General features: G+C 39.2%; 1 protein-coding gene across 3 annotated transcripts in view; it reads right to left on the minus strand.

The window, feature by feature from the left end:
• The window catches only part of Rab30 (RAS oncogene family member Rab30), a 97431-nt gene that overhangs the window by 75006 nt on the left and 339 nt on the right, over positions 1 to 22086 (minus strand). For all 3 annotated transcript variants that reach the window (XM_071656264.1, XM_071656262.1, XM_071656263.1), the window contains exon 2: positions 17274 to 17380. In XM_071656264.1, the coding sequence (XP_071512365.1) occupies positions 17274 to 17360 (87 nt within the window). In that variant the 5' untranslated portion in view covers positions 17361 to 17380. The remainder of the gene's footprint in view (positions 1 to 17273; positions 17381 to 22086) is intronic.

Raw genomic sequence — 22086 nt, forward strand, 5'->3', positions numbered from 1 at the left:
TGCGTGTGTGGACGTATGTATATACATGTGTAAGGGGGTGGGTTGGGCCACTTCTTTCGTCTGTTTCCTTGCGCTACCTCGCAAACGCGGGAGACAGCGGAAAAAAAAAGTATTTACACAAAATTTTCTTCAAATTCCATCAAGTTCTGTTCTATTCATTCATGTGTCACATCTAATCACTGCATCTTCTATCAGTATTCTAACCCTGGTGTCATTTGCGAAATACGTAAGTGTACTTCCACTAATTTTTTATGTACATCAGATATCATCATTACCATACCAAGATTTATACAGTAAACTCTCATTCACCAAAGAATCATTAACTGGAAAATTCAAAACAAAATTACAGTTGACTTTTCCCCATATGGATAAAATTCCCAATGGCATCATTCAGTTTTTTCAAGTATTAATAAAATTATACAGAAAATTATATGTACACAGAATGCTCACTTAATCGCTGTTTAAGTAACAGCCAAACTGTTTAACTGTTCATTTCAGTGTGATAACTGTGACTCCTACATTTAACCACCTAATCCCCTTCCCCAAGCAGAATGTTATTCACAATATGGACGAATAAACATGGCCTTAATTTTTGTACTGTAAAGTGAAAGAAACACCTGCAAAAGTAAGATATACTGTACTAGGGTAAGGCCATCACCACCTTTAAAATCATAACACCAGGAGCTAACCCCACTTCCTTAACAGGAAAACTTACATTTCTAAATTCCTACAAAGGAAAAATGGTAATACAACTTCTACTACACTTGTTTATTACACTCACCACATATTATGCTCTCATGAAGCAGTCTATCCAGATGCTGTTCAGTTTGCAGTTTTACCTTGCACACTCCACTAATATCATCCAATACCACCACCATCCATGCCCCCCCGCTTACCTAGGCTGGATTTTATTCCTCCCAAATACTTGATAACTCCTAGGCCAGTGTCCTACCTACAAGGGTACTGCCCTGCTCTGGTTTTGCTGTTTTGCCCAATTCCCTTCTTGATACCATATCATATTCATGCTGTTTAGCTACCTCCTGTGAAGTCTGCTGCAAGTCTCAACCTTCTAATCCCCTGATAGTGGCTGTTTACTTCCTCCTCAATTCCCTGGTTGAATCTGTTCAGTGGCAAATGGGGCTCCACCCCAAACATTGAGTAATGCTGCAAAAACCCTATTATCAACAGATAAAGAGTACTGTTATAAATTGTGGTAAGACTATACAAGTAACTGGACCATTGTTCCTACTGCTCCCTCCTGAGGGTGGCCAAGTTCCCATGTAACATACAAGTAGATCTCTCACAGGTACTGTGGCCTTCTAGATAATATGGAGTAGTCTGATAGGTTGCCACAATAATCATGCAATGCTCATTGCAATTACTACACAGATTTCTGCCTTTTATCACCAAAATTTTTGCAACTGTAGTCGCTTTCCAATTCTTAGTTGGGAACACTAATGCAAATCTACTAAACACATCAGGCAGAATAAACACATTCACCTGACCATCCTGTGCTGAGTCCCTGACCATCACTTCCCACAACTTGCTAACGTCCACTGTCCCCAGTCTAGACTTGACTCACAATCTCTCCTCTTTAGCTTTAGCATAGCACAACTGAGCTATGTACCTCTTAATATCCTCTTATAACTTGGTTAAAGGAACTATTTGTGAAAAAGGATGGCAGTCCTTGCCACTCCCTGATGACCCTGATGTTCATGTGCCACTCGCAAAATTATCTACCATTGACCAAAGGATAATACTGGTATTCATTTTGTATGTCCTTTCAAAACCCTCACCAATAAATCATGCTCTTCCTCATAATTAGTGACTTTTTCACTATCCACAATTTTATAAGCTCCTCTGGTCACAGTTGTGCTTGCAAATCCCTCATACTTAATTACCTATTCACTTGTACCAATAACCTAACTACTATTGGACAGGCTAGTTGCTAATCCCTCATCTACTCCAAACTTATATTTCCCTATGCCTTCTTGTAACTTGCAGCAATTCCAACACACTTGCCAACCTCTCCAAGTGCTTATCCCTATCACAAGCAAAAACTAACATTGTCAAGGAACGTTAACAAGGTAAAAAAAAATTTGGATACTAAACAAAGACTTCATAAACCTGTGAAAAATAGCCAGGCCTTTACTCAATCCCAATGAGTACTGCACATACTGAAAGAGTCCAACTTGTGTTACAAACAATGTTTTAGTATGATCCTCTTGCCACATCTTGATCTAGCAATAATTCACCACCAGATCAAATAACAAAAAGTACTGCAACCCCGCTAGAGCATCTAAAGTGTCCTGGATTCATGATAATGGAAAGGCATCCTTTAACATCATACCATTCACCCATCTATGATATACACACAACCATAAGGTTCCAAACTTTTATCTCACCTGTATAACAGATGAAGCATAAGGCCTCAACTCGCTTCTATCACTCCTTGTACCAGCAAACCCCTCTACATGTGATTTCATCCTGTCATACTGATTGGTAGAGTGTCTCTATATGGTAACCTAAAGGGTACCTCACAGGTAAAGTGAATCTTATGTTCCACTCATGAAGCACAACCCAACTCATTCTCTGCATACATTCCTTAATACCAAAACAGCAGTTCATCTAATGTTGTACCCGAGTAGGATTCACACCATCTCTATATATATGAACCCCAATATATTGATGAAACACCAGAACCTCCTTCAGAAACCCCACCTTCTCAGCTGTATAGCTGTCAACTCTCACTCTTCTTACTTCCCACCCATATGACACATTAGCAACTTTCCACTACGGCTGGAACTCTATTCTCCCCATACTGGTCACTGACAACCACCCCTTCCCACTAACCACTTTGGTGTAGGGTAGAAGGATACTTAATAACCATCCCCCTCTCCATGGGCTACAGAAAGACACTCTCCAAATCAATTTCCTATAAACCACATAACCACCCCTCACCACCCATCTTGTCATGGTAGCTATATTGCCCTAATGACTATGGTATGATCATATTTTGTCCCTGTTGAACTTTAAGCACACCCAACTGACAACAGTTCTTATGAAGTGGAAATGCCAGGTCAGAGAGAGGGTAAAACAGATCTAAACAAAAACTATTAAAGATGTGAGGAAATATGTCTGTAGTAATTGAGGTAGAACAAGCTAAGAGAGAAAATGTACAAACTGACAGTATAAATAAGTTTAAAACACTAAGACCAAAAAGACAACATGAATGCCCTAGGGTATTACAGAGGAGGAACCTCTGTGGGCTTTCCAAACATAATCTGAGAACTGGAATCCAAGAGTTGGAGTGAGAAACTATTATAACAGGTTCAGTGAAGTACACAGTAAGCGAGTTATCAGAAGGGTACCTCTAATTGGTTATGGAAAAAAGGAGAGAAGAAAAACATTGTTGTAATTCAATGTTAGAAGTCCAAATAAGGCATACACATTGTATGGAGGTGATAAGTCATGACAGCTGGGTCTTCCCTGAAAGCTAAAGGAGAGCACGGAATGAGTATAAAATAATGAAGAAACAGGAATTAAAAAAAAAAGGGCACTGTGATAAGAAAAAGGAATGCTCTAAATTTTTCCATAAATTTAACAGACCAGATTATCATTTAAGGAATTAATAATTAGACTAAATGGACTTGGACAGAAGGTATTCTTCAACACCTATAAGTCAGGAAAATGTGCAAACTGTCAAGGTTGCTCTGTATATCTGCTTGAATTTGGGTTCTGGCTCTGCAGTCTCTTCCTCCAAGATAGCAACACTTAAAATTAGAAGGCAGATGATGCTCAAGTTGCATCCTAAGTAGGGAAGGGAAGAAATGATACCTCATTTAAGTATTATTCCAGGATAGCCCACATGAGATATATGGTAGGACCATGGAAACGTTCTTGGATTAAGTTGGCTTTCCAGATTATAGTCCAACTGCCTTGAGTAATAACAACATCCTACAATGCCTTTAAATTTTTATCTTGAGTAAATATAGGATAAACCAATGAATGATGTAATACTAAGGTTGCTAGTGAGCTTATACTTTTACCACATCCAAAACCAACATAAAATATTCAAATGAAATAAAAAGTTACAGAAAAATTATCTCTTGTTACAAATATAAAAGTTAACTTTAACGCCCTTCAGTCAGGTATGGGGATTACCCAATAACTGCTTACCAGGGAAAGTGTTACTTAGTTTGAACTTCATTAAGGTTTCTACTCTAAACTTTGAAAATACTGCAAACTACTGTACTAAAAGGACATCATACACAGTATAGTAGACTCTGCTAACAGTGATGCTGTCAATGTCAGTCATAAATATATAAGACTGGCCTAGTCCTGCCTTCTGAGGATAGCACAACCACTTTTTTATTTCAGATACTCCCCACCATGAATATATAAACTTGGAGTACTATATCTTCACATATTCCATGGTCTAACATCACTCTTCAAGCCCCTCCTGCCTCATGATGTTGCAGGATAGTATCAGTAAAATTTAGAGTGTAGTCTTTTCTACTGCTTAAGTGACCCACCTCCAGGAGCACAATCAAGTCATTAACTGTCATTGTTTACCAGAGTGGGTCATGCTTTATGTCACCCAGTTTGTTTGTTTTCTGGGAAATGTGTAATAGTTATCTTTCCTCTGTCATCCAATACCGACAGTGAAAGTAATCCCATAAAGATCAAAGTTATATGAGGAGTAAAATACTCAATAGATAAAAATATACAGCTCAACTGAAAAGTTAAGTCCAAGTGCTATTATTACTATTATTATTATACCTGATCACTGTTTCCCACATCAGCTAGGTAGTGCCAGGAAACAGATGAAGAATGGCCCATATACACCTATACATAAATGCCCATACATGCACATATACTTTTTTTTTTTTTTTTTTTTTTTATACTTTGTCGCTGTCTCCCGCGTTTGCGAGGTAGCGCAAGGAAACAGACGAAAGAAATGGCCCAACCCCCCCCCCCCATACACATGTACATACACACGTCCACACACGCAAATATACATACCTACACAGCTTTCCATGGTTTACCCCAGACGCTTCACATGCCTTGCTTCAATCCACTGACAGCACGTCAACCCCTGTATACCACATGACTCCAATTCACTCTATTTCTTGCCCTCCTTTCACCCTCCTGCATGTTCAGGCCCCGATCACACAAAATCTTTTTCACTCCATCTTTCCACCTCCAATTTGGTCTCCCTCTTCTCCTCGTTCCCTCCACCTCCGACACATATATCCTCTTGGTCAATCTCTCCTCACTCATTCTCTCCATGTGCCCAAACCATTTCAAAACACCCTCTTCTGCTCTCTCAACCACGCTCTTTTTATTTCCACACATCTCTCTTACCCTTACGTTACTTACTCGATCAAACCACCTCACACCACACATTGTCCTCAAACATCTCATTTCCAGCACATCCATCCTCCTGCGCACATCTCTATCCATAGCCCACGCCTCGCAACCATACAACATTGTTGGAACCACTATTCCCTCAAACATACCCATTTTTGCTTTCCGAGATAGTGTTCTCGACTTCCACACATTTTTCAAGGCTCCCAAAATTTTCGCCCCCTCCCCCACCCTATGATCCACTTCCGCTTCCATGGTTCCATCCGCTGACAGATCCACTCCCAGATATCTAAAACACTTCACTTCCTCCAGTTTTTCTCCATTCAAACTCACCTCCCAATTGACTTGACCCTCACCCCTACTGTACCTAATAACCTTGCTCTTATTCACATTTACTCTCAACTTTCTTCTTCCACACACTTTACCAAACTCAGTCACCAGCTTCTGCAGTTTCTCACATGAATCAGCCACCAGCGCTGTATCATCAGCGAACAACAACTGACTCACTTCCCAAGCTCTCTCATCCCCAACAGACTTCATACTTGCCCCTCTTTCCAGGACTCTTGCATTTACCTCCCTTACAACCCCATCCATAAACAAATTAAACAACCATGGAGACATCACACACCCCTGCCGCAAACCTACATTCACTGAGAACCAATCACTTTCCTCTCTTCCTACACGTACACATGCCTTACATCCTCGATAAAAACTTTTCACTGCTTCTAACAACTTGCCTCCCACACCATATATTCTTAATACCTTCCACAGAGCATCTCTATCAACTCTATCATATGCCTTCTCCAGATCCATAAATGCTACATACAAATCCATTTGCTTTTCTAAGTATTTCTCACATACATTCTTCAATGAGTATTTTGAAGGTTTGTTGAATGTGTCTGATGATAGAGTGGCAGATATAGGGTGTTTTGGTCGAGGTGGTGTGCAAAGTGAGAGGGTTAGGGAAAATGATTTGGTAAACAGAGAAGAGGTAGTAAAAGCTTTGCGGAAGATGAAAGCCGGCAAGGCAGCAGGTTTGGATGGTATTGCTTTGAGAATGCACATATACATATCAACAAATACATACATATACACAGGCATATACATATGCACACATGTACATATTCATACTTGCCTTCATCCATTCCTGACACTACCCCGCCCCACAGGAAACAGCATCGCTACCCCTCGCTTCTGTGAGGTAGCACCAGGAAAACAGACAAAAAGGCCACATTTGTTCAAACTGTCTCTTGCCATCATGTGTAATGCACCAAAACCACAGCCCCCTATCCACATCCAGGCCTCAGGGACCTTTCCATGGTTTACCCCAGATGTTTCACATGCTCTATCTCAATCCATTGACAGCACGTCGACAACGATATACCGCATCGTTCCAATTCAATTTATTCCTTGCACACCTCTTACCCTCCTGTATGTTCAAGCTCCAATAGCTCAAAATCTTTTTCACTCCATCCTTCCACCTCCAATTTGGTCTCCTGCTTTTCCTTGTTCCCTCCACCTCCAACACATATATCCTCTTTGTTAACCTTTCCTCACTTGTATTTAGTTCAGTCCCAATCTCCCTTAATATTTTTAGGTTAACTGAGCAAATGATCTTCCCATCTGATAAACTTGGCCAAAAGGTTATATCCTTGAGCTATCTATCTCTCTGTCTATATCTCTGATGCTCTTTGCCTCTGGGAAACCCAATCAAGGGGATGGCCAAAGCGAAAGCATCTCCATTTATTCTTGAGCTCCATGGTATAAAAGCACACCATAAGGGAGGGATAGATACAGCAAAACTGTAAAGCTACTGCAGCTATATTACATTATGACACTACCAACCTACCCAACTACACCTTACATATCTATCTTATGATACAACAACAGCAACCTGGGTGACTACTTCAGATTTGCTGTAAAAGTGCTTTCTGTATTGTAACTATTCAAATAAAATAAAGAATAACTTACACAAGTGAAAAATTTCTTATGTGAGAATCCATATTCTTATTCCCATCAGTTTTTAAGATTTCATGATGCTATCCCTGCAAGTGGTGAATTTAATACATAATGAACAATAAAATGCCACTCTGTCATACAAATTATGTGCATATAATAAGCTATCAATAAAAGTAATGAAAAACTGTTTTAGAGCTATGATTATTGCTCAGCAGGACCAAATTATGTTTCCATGTCTTTTTTCATGGAAGACTGCCATACTTTTTCTAGCATTGCAGAGCATTTAATCTCTTACTTCTCACAAAACATATCTAACTACATGATTTCAAAGACTCATAAAAGGTAACCTTATCATTAAATCAGTTTATCAAGAGAACAAATATATAACAGTATCTTGTACTCATCTCACAAGAGTGATCATCAACATAATATCTATGTGAATATATGCTCCTTTTCTGTTTCATAACTGCACAGCACGCATCTAATATCTCTCAGCAACTGAAGCACCAAATCAAGTACTGTACCAAGCTATCATCCAAGCCAAGTATGAATTTCATCTCCTTCAAAAACAACTATTTTTATTGTGGCCATTTTCCAAATACATGTTATATATGGAGTTTGAAGTCACTTTGCACTAATAAATTATTGCCTTCCCTAACTAGATTCCATACTGACACTAAACTGTTTGATGAGTTTCTTCTCAAAGTCCTTAGTCTTTTTGTCATTCACTTACTTCATTACCATAAAACATAATCTCAGTAGTTCACAAGAACACTTTTCATTTTAGCTGCTAATTCACAGGAGGGAAACTTGCTAAAAAAAATGTATTGACTACCACCCTTAAGTTTGGGGTTCTTGCAAAATGCTGGCATTTGCCATATCTATTTTTCCTAGTTTTTTTTTTGCTCTTACCTTACTCCTTTTTTCCTTTCCCAAATACCCTGATTATTTTTGTCTTTCAGGACCTCTTTATGAAGTGAGAGACATTAGTAATAATAAGAATAAATATGCCAATTTACCCCTTTCACATAGCATAGTTTCAAATTATAACCCATTTATCCATAACCACAGTCTTCTCATTCCTTCAGTGCATTATTTCTCTCTGTCCCCACAGTGGCTCTTTAGTCTTCTGGCTGCCATTAAACATAGCAATCTAGGATTAAACCACATTTACTTGTTTTTGCTTATCAATGACTAACTCCTCACTACACTTTTGTTTTCTGCTCAACTGATCTGTCTGTGATGCATCTATTTTCTACCTAACTCCTAAGCCATATCATTCACTGCAACTAAATCAACCTTCACTGTGTCCTCCTCACCTCAGCTTTCATGTGTTGATGTAGATACTGACAGAACTTAACTCCATCTTGCTCTTTAACACTATCTCTGGTATTTTCATGTTCTGCTACAATCCTGACAATTTGAGGGATCATCTAAAAGAGCTTATGCCTGCTACCCTAGAACTCATCCCAAGGGATCTCTATGATTTTGCCACAGCAATGCAGACACACTGTTATAACAAAAATCATACCATCATGACTATTACCACAATGCTTGTCACTCCCATGATAATATTCACACAAACACACATATACAAATTAAAAAGAAGAGCAATGGTAGAGCACTCAAGAAGGTATGTAGCATGTGATTTTGGATGGCACTCTAAATATTTAGGTTTTGAAAACAAAATCCTTTCCTCTCCAAGGTGTTGCCCTCAAGCTTGAGTCATATTCCTGGGAATATTGTAGTCAGGACTCCTCCTACCCTTATGATCTAGCGAGGGGGCACTAACCTTCACTCACCCTTTATGAATGATCCAAAGTTAACTGTAGCAGCTAACCTACTATATGGACCTGCCTTAATTCAATAACTGCCAGTGAGCTGACATTATTCACCCACTATATACCAGTTGCTCTGAGCTGACAATATAAAGATCAAGGGTGGCAACTCAAGGTGGTCAAGGAAGGTACAGAGAAAAGGTATTTAATAAAAAAAAAAGGGGGGGGGGAGAGAGAGCAGGCAGGTTAGGATGAAAAAAAAACAAGAAAAATTTATCTTGAGACACTTGAATAGGCAATTGCTACTGGCCTAGTTGTGTCATGATGAAGGCTAAAGAAGGACTCTACTCTTATATACAGTAAGACATCAAAACCCTCAAGGAAGACAAATGTTTTTCAGAATGATCAATATTGACTCATGCAAGGGTCAGTGTAACCATCAAGGAAGACAAATGTTTTCCAGAATGATCAATAATGACTTAAGTGCAAGGGTCAGTGTCATGTAAAAGGAGACAAGATGGCATACTCCAAGCCTCAGCCAAGAGAGGGTCTGAAAAATCCATACATATAAATTCTAGAATCCATGATTTCAGGTTAAGGCCCTGCTAAGCTGTGGTGGCCCAGAAAAATGATGAGGCATAAACCAAGGGACCTAGCATAGATGAAGGAGCCTGTTGCAACAAGGATTTGTCCCATTTAGGGATACTAGCAGAAAGAAACTCCAAAAACCAGTTAAGTGAGAAGAATCTTTATCATAAGAATAACTTGGGTAAAAGAAAAATATAGTTTCAGTAATTCCAAGCCAAGGACAGAGCTTGTTTCAACTATACCTCCACCTAAAACTGGTGAAACATAAACTGGAAGTAATGCACTGTTACTGGTGACAAATTTATCAAGGAACCACTCTTGAGGATAGGAAACCAAATAAGAGCCCCTTCCATATCACTATCTCAGCTAACAGACATATCTAATCTTGATAATGCATCTGCAGCAAAGACATAGCATACTCCCTGGAGATAAGAAACTTGGAGAAAAGGCCTCTGGATATGTAAACTGAGAATATTTCCAAATACTCCAAAAGGGGAAGGGATATCCAAGAGTCTTGTGCATTAGGCATTTAACGGTCATAGCACTATATGTCAGAAAAGAAAAAACATTTGCACCCCAAATTCAGAATGTTCAGAGGGATGAAAATCTAATGGGATCAACAGCTCCATTATGTGGAAATGACAATTCTTCAGTACCCCGTCTAAGGGTCTCTGCACATCTCAAGATCCACATCTGCCACGCTCTGATGTAATACATTTAAGTCTTAAAGTATTCACTCTATCTTCTCTTCACCTCTTCTTTACCTGTTGCCACTTCCCAATTTTCTCTCTTCATAAATGCTTCCATTTGTTCTCAAGCTATTTATTTACTTCCAAGACATTTTCTTATTCACCCTGAAGTCTGACAGTAGTCACTCTATCTCTTAATTGCTCTCTTTTTCAGCCCCTGCACCTTCTTCTTGACCTTCAGCCACTTTTATACATCTTCCTTACAGGTAAAGCCCATACACCTCTCTTTCCCTTTCATCAAAAACATTTTCTCATCCCACTATTCACAACCCTCTCTCAAATCTCATGTCTCACACTTCACATATACAAGTGAGCATTTCTTTCCTAAATACCTTACAACACCATGCCTACTCTTGTTTCTTGTCATCTTTCTTTTTTCCCTCAACTTAAACCATTCTCCAAATCTCTCTTGTTACCTTCACACACAAGCATCTTCTTAGCTAACTCACTTCACCACCCTTTTCTCTCCCATGCTATTTCCTCTTTTCCTTAAGACACAACAAACTTTCACATCTGCCTCCACCAACAAGTGATTGGACATCACACCTACTGCCACATTCACATCCAACAGTCTCCCCTTTCCATGCCTATCATTTAATACATTATCCAACAATGCTCTTTCACCATTACATCGAACCACACACATTTGTATCATTCTTAAGCCAGGTATTCCCAATCACCAGCTCTAGCCCATGACAAAGCATTCAGCATTTTCATTTACACTGGGTACTTCATGCCCCTCAGTTATACCCTCAACTTTCACATCACCTAATTTTGCTTTCAAACCTCCCATGGATACTGATACATCAAAAAGCCAGCTGACAACAGCAGCAGCATATAGAAAATGTAGCCACATGTATGAGCTCTAAGTAGCTGGTAATTAGTGGGGTAATGGCATCCTTCTGCTGATTGGCCAAGAATGGGCCCATACAACGGGGGAGCTGTGATGATCAGCTTTCAGTTGCTCATAAAGGGTGATCAAAGACTCATCCTCACTGGTTCATGAAGGTGGGAGAGTTCTGACTCTGTATGTTCCCTGGGAAAATATTTCATGTTAACAAAGACTGCAGAGGAGAGAAATAGCATCTCCTGTACCTGTGGAACCATTTATAGGCAATATAATCTCTTTCCTGAAAGGATACCATCAAGAGAGCTTACAACATTCTAACATAGTCAAATGAAGCCTCAGTTGTGAAGCAGACACAGTTAGGGTGACTGATGGAGGGATAGGAGTAAGTGAATGAGGACTTAAGATAGATGGGGTGTAAGCAGAAATTACACATCATGAAAGGGGGCAAACAGGCCTCTTTACCTTAATTATTAATAAGTGTCCCATACAGTCTGCAGAGTTCCACCCTCAGATGTACAAAGTCTTTTCTGCTCAAACTATATTTCCAAAGGGTGGTCACAGATGACACAGCCCAGTAGTGTGAAATTGTTTAAAAATGTTTCACACTGCTGTTATATCTTTTGCACATTACTCGTTAAAACAGTCAATAACAAAAATCATGGAGAAAGACTATATGTCTAACCATATTCCAAATGTCAAAGAAGACTGTATGACAAAAACAGGAAGCAGGTAACTGAAACAATTAAACTAGAGGGATATTTGTTTCTAATAAAGGGTCCCTTAGTGCATTCAGTGATTCTATACCCTAATATATACAACAAAAAACAATTATTTAGTTATCATTGGTATGTCAGTAAAATAACAAAATTTGTTGGGGAATTTTGCAAATTACTCAGGTGCCAAAACATTTAAGAATTTGCCTTACGACTACAACTTTGTCCTAGTAATGTATACAATCTAACTGATTTACAATCTGTAACCCTGAATATCATTATAACAAAGAAAATAAAAAGTTTTGGACACCATATAGAGGTTCCAAACCTAATTTCCTTTTTTATGTTAGCTTAGATGGCATGGGCAACTGAAGCTACCTCATAAACACTAAAATTTCTATTCAAACTTCTCAAAAGGGAAACAGAAGTCGAAAGGGGAGTGCTCATCCTCCTCGAAGGCTCAGATTGGGGTGTCTGAATGTGTGGATATAACCAAGATGAGAAAAAAGGAGAGACAGGTAGTATGTCTGAGGAAAGAAACCTGGATGTTCTGGCTCAGAGTGAAACAAAGCTCAAGGGTAAAAGGGAAGAGTGGTTTGGGAAAGTCTTGAGAGTAAAGTCAAGGGGTAGTGAGAGGACAAGAGATAAGGAAGGAGTAGCACAACTCCTGAGGCAGTTGTCAGCATATGTAACAGAGTGAAGAAAATAAATTCTGGATTGATGTGGGTAAAACTGAAAGTGGATGGAGAGAAAGGGGTGATTATTGGTGCCTATGCGCCTGGTCGTGAGAAGAAAGATCATGAGAGGCAAGTGTTTTGGGAGCAGCTGAGTGAGTGTCTTAGCAGCTTTGACGCACAAGACTGGGTAACAGTGATGAGGGATTTAAATGCAAAGGTCAGTAATAAGACAGTTGAAGGTATAATGGGTGTACATGAGGTGTTCAGTGTTGTAAATGGAAATGGTGAAGAGCTTGTGGATTTGCATGCTAAAAAAGACTGGTGACTGGGAATAAGTGGTTTAAAAACAGAGATATGCACAAGTATACATATGTGAGAAGGAGAGATGGTCAAAGGGTATTATTGGATTGTGTTAACTGACAGGCATGTAAAAGAGAGACTGTTGGATGTTAATGTTCTGAGAGGGGCAGCTTGTAGGATGTCTGTTCACTATCTTCCAGAGGTGAAGGTGAAGATTTGTAGAGGTTTTCAGAAAATAAGAGAGAATGTTCGGAAGAAGAGAGTGATGAGGGCAAGTGAGCTAGGAAAGGAGACTTGTGTGAAGAAGAGACTGTGCGTAGTGAGAGCAAATGATGTGAGGGGAGTGGGTGAGAAATGGGATGTATTTAACGAAGCAGTGATGGCTTGTGAAAAAGATGCATGTGACAAGAGAAAGGTGAAGGTGGGCAGATTAGAAAGGGTAGTGAGTGGTGGGATGAAAAAGTAAGCTTGTTAACGAGAAAGGAGAGGCATTTGCACAATACTTGCAGGGAAGTAGTGCAAATGACTGGGAGATGTATAAAAGAAAGCAGCAGGAGGTTAAGAGAAAGGTGAAAGGGTTGAAAAAGAGGGCAAATGAGAGAAGGGATGAGAGAGTATCATTAAATTTTAAGGAGAATAAAATTATGTTTTGGAAGATAAATAATCCAAACCTGCAGCCTTGCTGGATTTCATCTTCCACAAAGTTTTCACTGCCTCTTTTCTCTTAACCAAACCATTCTCCCTGACCCTCTCACTTCGCACATCATCCCTGACAACACATATCTGCCACACTATCATCAAACAAATCTAACAAACCTTCAAAATACTCATTCCATCTCCTCACTTCATTACTACCTGTTATTACTTCCCCACTTGCCCCTTCACTGATGTTCCCATTTGTTCTCTTGTCTTACACATATTATTTACCTCCTTCCAAAATATCTTTTTATTCTCCCTAAAATTTAATGATACTCTCACCCAAACTCTCATGTGCCCTCTTTTTCAACCCTTGCACCTTTCTCTTAACCTCCTGTCACTCTTTTTTATACATCTCCCAGTCATTTACACTCCTTCCTTGCAAGTGTCACTGTACAAAGGCAAAGAGGATAAAGGCGAGTGTGCAAACTATGAAGGCTTACATTTGTTGAGTATTCCTGGAAAATTGTATGGGAAGGTATTGACTGAGAGGGTGAAGGCATGTACAAAGCATCAGATTGGGGAGGAGCAGTTTGGTTTCAGAAGTGGTAGAGGATGTGTGGATCAGGCACCTGCTTTGAAGAATGTGTGAGAAATACTTAAAGAAACATGGATTTGTATGTGGCATTTATGGATCTGGAAAAGGCATATGATAGGGTGGATATAGATGCTTTGTGGAATGGCCCAAGAGTATATGGTGAGGGAGGTAAGCTGCTACAAGCAGTGAAGTTTTTATCAAGGATGTAAGGCATGTGTATTGAGTAGGAAGAGAAGAGAGTGATTGGTTCCCTGTGAAGGCCGGTCTGCAGCAGAGGTATGTGAAGACCCCATGGTTGTTAAATTACTTTATGGATGGGGTCGTCAGGGAGGTAAGTGCAAGAGTTTTGGAGAGAGGGTTGAGTATGCAGTCAGTTTGGGATAAGCAGGCCTAGATAGTGAGTCAGTTGTTTGCTGATAATTCAGCACTGGTGGCTGATTCAAGTGAGAACTGCAAAAGTTGGTGACTGAGTTTCAAAATGTGTGTAAAAGGAGAAAGTTGGGAGTAAATCTGAATATGAGCAATGTTATTGGGTTCAGCAGGGTTGAGGGACAAGTTAGTTGGGAGTAAGTATGAATGAAGAAAAATAGGATGAAGTGAAGTGTTTTAGATATCTAGGAGTGGACTTAGCAGCTAATGGAACCATGGAAGTGGAAGTGAGACGTAGGGTGGGGAAGGGACGAAGGGTCTGGGAATGGTGAAGAATGAGAGGAGAGAACGTTATCTTGGAGAGCAAAAATGGGCATGTTTGAAGGAATAGTAATTCCAACAATATGATATGGTTACGAGGCATGGGCTATAGATGGGGTTGTACAGAGTAAGGTGGATGTGTTGGAAATGAAATGTTTGAGGACAATATGTGGTTCGATTGAGTTAGTAATGAAAGGATAAGAGAGATGTGTGGTAACAAAAAGTGCGGTTGAGAGAGCAGAAGAGAGTGTGCTGAAATGGTTTGGGCAGATGGAGAGAATGAGTTAGGAAAGGTTGACAAAGAGGTTATATATGTGTCAGAAGTGGACAGAACAAGAAGCAGCAGACCAAATTGGAGGTGGAAGGATGAAGTGAAAAAGATCTAGAGCAATCAGGGCCTGAACATACAAGAGGGTGAGAGGTGTGCAAGGTATACAGTGAATTGGAACGATGTGGTATACCAGGGTCAATGTGCTCTCAACGGACTTAACCAGGGGATGGGAAACATCTGACTAAGCAATGGAAAGGTCTGCAGGGCCTGGATGTGAATAGGGAGCTGTAGTTTCAGTGCATTACAAATGACAGGTAGAGACTGAGTGTGAACGAATGTGGCCCTTTTTAGTGGTGAGGTAACAATGCTGTTATCTGTGGGGTGGGGTGTCACTAGGAATGGATGAGGGGAAGTATGAATATGTACAAGTGTATATATGTCTGTGTATGTGCATGTATGTAAATGTTGACATGTATATGTATATGTATGGGTGTTTATGTATATATGTGTGTATATGAGTGGATGGGCTGTTCTTTGTCTGTTTTCTGGCACTAGCTGATGTGGGAAATGGCAATCAAGCGTAATAAACAACTAAATATAATTTTATAGATGTGGTCTACCAGGGTCAACATGCTGTCAATGGATTGAACCAGGGCATGTGAAGCATCTATGGTAAAGCAAGGAAAGTTTTGGGGGGCCTGGATGTGGAAAGGGAGCTGTGGTTTCAGTGCATTACACATGAAAGCTAGAGACTGAGTGTGAATGAATGTGGCCTTTGGTATCTTTTCCTAGCGCTACCTCACACACACATGGGGGGAAGGGGATGCTATTTCATGTGTGGCGGGGTGGCAACGGGAATGGATGAAGGCAGTAAGTATGAATATGTACATGTGTATATATGTTTATGTCTGTAAACATCGAAATGTATAGATATGTATATGTGCATGTGCGGGCATTTATGTATACATGCGTATGTTGGTGGGTTGGGCCGTTCTTTCCTCTGTTTCCTTGTGCTACCTTGCTAATGCGGGAGACAGCGACTAAGTATGATAAATAAAAAATAAATACATATATATATACAATCAATTGGGAGGTGAGTTTGAATGGAGAAAAACTGGAGGAAGTGAAGTGTTTTAGATATCTGGGAGTGGATCTGTCAGCGGATGGAACCATGGAAGCGGAAGTGGATCATAGGGTGGGGGAGGGGGCGAAAATTTTGGGAGCCTTGAAAAATGTGTGGAAGTCGAGAACATTATCTCGGAAAGCAAAAATGGGTATGTTTGAGGGAATAGTGGTTCCAACAATGTTGTATGGTTGCGGGGCGTGGGCTATGGATAGAGATGTGCGCAGGAGGATGGATGTGCTGGAAATGAGATGTTTGAGGACAATGTGTGGTGTGAGGTGGTTTGATCGAGTAAGTAACGTAAGGGTAAGAGAGTTGTGTGGAAATAAAAAGAGCGTGGTTGAGAGAGCAGAAGAGGGTGTTTTGAAATGGTTTGGGCACATGGAGAGAATGAGTGAGGAGAGATTGACCAAGAGGATATATGTGTCGGAGGTGGAGGGAACGAGGAGAAGAGGGAGACCAAATTGGAGGTGGAAAGATGGAGTGAAAAAGATTTTGTGTGATCGGGGCCTGAACATGCAGGAGGGTGAAAGGAGGGCAAGGAATAGAGTGAATTGGAGTCATGTGGTATACAGGGGTTGACGTGCTGTCAGTGGATTGAATCAAGGCATGTGAAGCGTCTGGGGTAAACCATGGAAAGCTGTGTAGGTATGTATATTTGCGTGTGTGGACGTGTGTATGTACATGTGTATGGGGGGGGGTTGGGCCATTTCTTTCGTCTGTTTCCTTGCGCTACCTCGCAAACGCGGGAGACAGCGACAAAGTATAAAAAAAAAAAAAAAAAAAAAAAATATATACAATCAAGCATGAGCTAGATACCAATTTCATTGACTAGCCCCTACTATTAATTTTTTTAAAAAGTTATTGACATACTGACTAGGCAGAAAGTTTTTATATATGACAATTTTCAGCTCATGCTTCTCTAAATAAACTTTTAGCCTCAAAATAAACAATGAATTACTGATACTCACCTGCGTGAAGCGACGCACGAGACAAGTTTTTCCAACACCAGCATTACCAATTAGCACCACCTTAAAGAGAAATTTGTAATCCTCCATAGTAAAGGCTGCTTCCACTCCTGAAATTAAGAAATGTTTTGATATGAATTAAAGTGAAAAAAATTTATACACACATATGCATGAACACCCTCTACTAAAGTTTGACACCATTATATATAGATTTGTAAGTAAAAGCATTATATCTCTCTCCATACCATCCCCCACCATCATGTTCGCTATGGATAAAAATACCGCAAAAAAAATCATTATGCATTTAATACACTTCAAGAACAAAATATTACTCTACCCTTGACAAACACATCTCTTTATATATAAGTGATGCAGCTAAATTCACTTCACCCAAAACAAATGCATCTTCTATATTTTCATCTTTACTAAACCCTCATCTTCAATACATCTTTGACATCACTGTTTCCTGAATAAGCCTTACAAGTCAGGTCTAAAGCCATTTTCACTAAACCTTCAATACACCCTTGACACCTCAGGTATTTTGCCCTGATGTTCACTATTCAGGTCAGTTTCATCTAAAGTACATCCTCAACACTGCTGATAGTTGTCTTGACCCTTATAGGTCAAGTTAAAGGCCAGGGTAAAAGTAATCTGCTGATTTGTAACTATATTAATAATAATCCAAAAGCATCTTCGACTGGTAAACATCTGTACAGTTACTATAAACTAGTTATTTTCCGCCTGAGGAAAGCTGAACATGTCCACCGGGGGTACTGTTGTGATGTTTTGTGTCTGTCCGAGTGAGATAAATGCAAAATAAGAGAGGAATGTCAGTGTCTTCAGACTGTAAGTTATATTCCTGGTCGTTTGATATGATGACTCCATGTTTGTAGTGTTGCAGAGATGAGTGGGGTCCCAAATGCAATGAGAAAGTGTCATTCTTACATCCCTGAGGAGTGTATTTTAAGATGAGGGTATGTCTGGTAGGAAAGAATTGAAAACTAGGTTGGTATGGTGGTTAGGGCTTTTCAAGTTATTTAAGTGTTTTGTCAGTGTCATTCGTGATTGGGAGGGGAGATCTGTGATTACAGCTTATGAAAGTGTGAAGCACAGGTAAGGTTATTGTTTTTACCATGGGCTAATGGCTACTTATGTTGTGGTTTAGTTGGGATGTATCTAGTACCATTGCAAACAATTACCTGATCAGCATACTGAGCCTGTAAAGAAGGTATCTTTTGTTTCATTGTACAAATTTTGAGTATGTGGTTGCTCAGCAGCCAGAGATTACTCTAAGGGTCTGCCTTTGTATGGTTTATAGCTTTTCTATATCTGCTTTCATCAGGGTCAGATTAGGCATAGTCTAAAGAGTAGATGAAATACTTGAGGATGCAAAGGGATTCTTTTCCTTGTTCTACACTAGTGTTGTTAACTTTTCTAAAGACATTTTGTTTGTTCTTAGCCCCAGTGTTGATGATGATATTAGAAGTAAATTTCATGCGTGTGCATTTGTTATACTTAGTACTATATGGCTGGAGCTCCACTGAGAGGAAGTGGTTAGCTATTCAGACTACAGAATTCTGGGAGAGTGCAGGTTAGATTTGCATCTTTTTAGGGTTAACAAGGTAGTGGTTGATTTCCGTGGAGATGCAGACATTTTGAGGTGAGTGAGCTAATTTTCTTACTTCCTGCCCCAGGAGTACCTTCTGTCTTTATGAGGCTGCTTCAACACTCGAGAAGCTGGCCATGTCCACCACTCTGGATCATGGGTCATAAAGCATTGTGATGTTGTGTGTGTGTCTCTGTGGAGAAAGTGCAAATGCATTTGAGTTGTAAGTGCTTGATGCCTTCTTAGTAGTTGTATCTTGGATGTGAAGGATCTGTGGATATGTTGAAAAGTGTTTGTAGAGTTGAAGTGATGGGTGACATCCACAGTGTAGCTTAGCATGACAGTGTGGTTTTTGTTGGTGTATGTTTTGTGGGTTGGAATTTTAAGACTGATTTGGGTGGTTAAGTTGTTATGTGCTAGTTGGGTTATTTCAGTGTGTGTATATGTTTTGTTTGTGTTATATTTGTTGAGCATGGGGAAGTGTAAGTAGAGGTTACTAAAGTGTGAGGCAGGGTTAAGATTTATACTTCTACTTGGGGTTTGGTGGTTAGGTATATAATGGCTAAGGTGGGAAGGGTCTGGTACTGTTGCATACAACTGAGTGTTGAGCATATGGAGGTGGGATTTTATTGGGAAGATATTTGTTTTATGTGGTGTTGAGTGTTTGTCATTGCTTAGCAACTGGTGATTTTTTCCAGTGCATTATTGTGTGGTTTATAGCTTTGTGATATTTGCTTTTGAACTGATTGAAGATCAGGCAGGTGAGGCATAGTTTAGATTAGGGCAGATGAATAGTATAGTGATAATGATGAGGGTTTCTTTTTTTCTTGCTAGATCTGGCGCTAATTTTCAATTGTGATAAAAATGTTACATGGTTGTTCCTGTGTTCCTTAAAGCACTGGAATAAACGGTGAACCATTCTCTGAAAGTTGCAAGGCAGGATTAACATGCTCACAACAACAAACCTGTTGAAAAAGACTTAAAGACGTACTTTTATGACTAGGGAGAAGTGGATGAATGGAAAACATTATAATATGGTGAAACTGTCAATAATGTCGGTATTACTAATTCTCCAAAGTTGCATGAAAGTAAACAAGTTTAAGAAATAAAGCCTCCACAAATGCATTAACATACAAATTGGTTATTACAAACATAAATGCTCATAAAAACATGTTGCCAGTACCAACAGCCTGGGCTGAGCATGGGCTGTGGGGATAGAAGAACCTGAAGACTTCACCAGGTATTAAGAAAGCCGAGTTACAGTGAGAAGTGAAAAGGACATAAGCTTGTCCACCATGGAGGAGAGAGGAGCAAGAGGTGACTGCAACCTAAAGTATTTAAACCATATGATGATATCAATATTGAACAGATCTTTGAGGATACAAAGGAAGAATTGGAGGCGATACTATTAAATTAAGCAAGCAACTTGTCAGAAATGATATAAAGAGGTACAATACAAGAGCAGAGGATGAATGAAATAAACTGAGTACTGAAATTGTGAATGATGAGAGCATACAAAAAGCATAAAAAGTAGTATGAAGAGAAAGTTCAAGATATGGGAACCCACAAGTGTTCCCATATTGCACTAATAATTACACAAGAGTGTAGACCTCCCCTCTTGCACCGTGCTCCATGAGTGTAAAACTCCCTTCCTTTATGGTATAACTAGGTATGCAATCACACATAACACTTGGGGTGTGAGTAAGTGTATCCTCAGCAACAAAGTTGTCAAACGAGCCATGTGAAGGAGAAATAGATGTAAGTACCATTGGAGAATTCAAAATCTTATGTGACAGAAGTCCAGGGAAAGTGTAAAGCTACCTCTTCTTATAAAAAACAGATGTTCACACACACACACACACACACACACACAACACACACACACACACACTGACTTGTAGAAACTCTTATTGTTTTGAATTTCTTTGATAAAGGATTCAACTACATGTCTGTATGTATATGTACAGAGAAGGGAAAAATCTTTTCATGCTTTTAAAGTGTATTTCTTTCCAACAGATAAGCCATATGAAGAGGATATCTTTAGTGAAATCTGACTGGATGACAGAGTGTTTATGTGAGAAGCCTAATGCTCAGCTGGTGAGTTTCCTCAGAGCTGTGGTTGAAATTTCTAATCTTCCTCTCAAAACATAAGTACTCCCAAGCAGTAATAGGAAAACAAGAAGGAAGAAAATTAGAGTGACAGTAAGTACAAAACAAAAAAGTATGATTTTAACAAGGTAACACTAACAAACATTTTAAGGTAGCAGCCACTGCCAGGGATTTATTCATGTTTTTAACCACTTCCAAGAGTTCATGGTTTAATTTATGAGAAATACAAGTATAGAATACTACATATGAACACGCAAGAGAGAGCACTAAACAAGTACAGATCAACAACCTCATGGCATATGCTGCTACAGTGGGTACGTGTAATCATAAACCGCTTCAAGAATCAAGATACGTACAGGATTATGAAAGCTGTAGGAATTTGTTCTTATCACTCCCTAACACCGTGAGCATCTTACATAAAATACATCAAACATGTATCACCTTTTGACATTATTTTTTGATATTTTTTTCAATATTACTTTGGAAATTATCATCCTGAGTCAATTGTTGTATATCATTTATTGTTTTAATTTCATATTTTTCCTCATTTTCAGATATCAGACTATCCTGTGCAGTATAAATATGGTAATCTTTATATGAATTAATTTTTGAGCGTATGTTACACTTAGTGAAATTTTCATTCAGAAATATTCATTTCATCACCTACAAAGCTATTTCTTAACTTCATATTTCACAAAGTTATTAAGGCTTGATAGATTGCAACACCTAGTTATCATATGTGAAGTTAAATTCATCATTCTGGCATTGCTAGAGTACTCATCAGTACATCATCAAGCATAACTTCTTGAATCCAATGAATGAAATCGTAACTTATAACTTAAGAGGTACAGTGGTTAACCCACAACCCAATATGAAAAAAAAAAAATGGCTTTACTGTCATTGACTGATCAACATTGCACAGAAGAATCTGTAATTCACCGTTGCACCAAATGTAACTATATGACTAATATTCATTAATAAGGTTGAATACATTATGTACTTAACGACCATCATACTCTACAATGGAACCAGCATAATAGATTGACAGGCCAGAATATAATGCTGTTATAAACATTTATAAAATGAATGCCTTATAATTAG

This window comes from Panulirus ornatus, chromosome 62 (assembly GCF_036320965.1).
Source record: "Panulirus ornatus isolate Po-2019 chromosome 62, ASM3632096v1, whole genome shotgun sequence".
Classification (NCBI taxonomy): domain Eukaryota; kingdom Metazoa; phylum Arthropoda; class Malacostraca; order Decapoda; family Palinuridae; genus Panulirus; species Panulirus ornatus.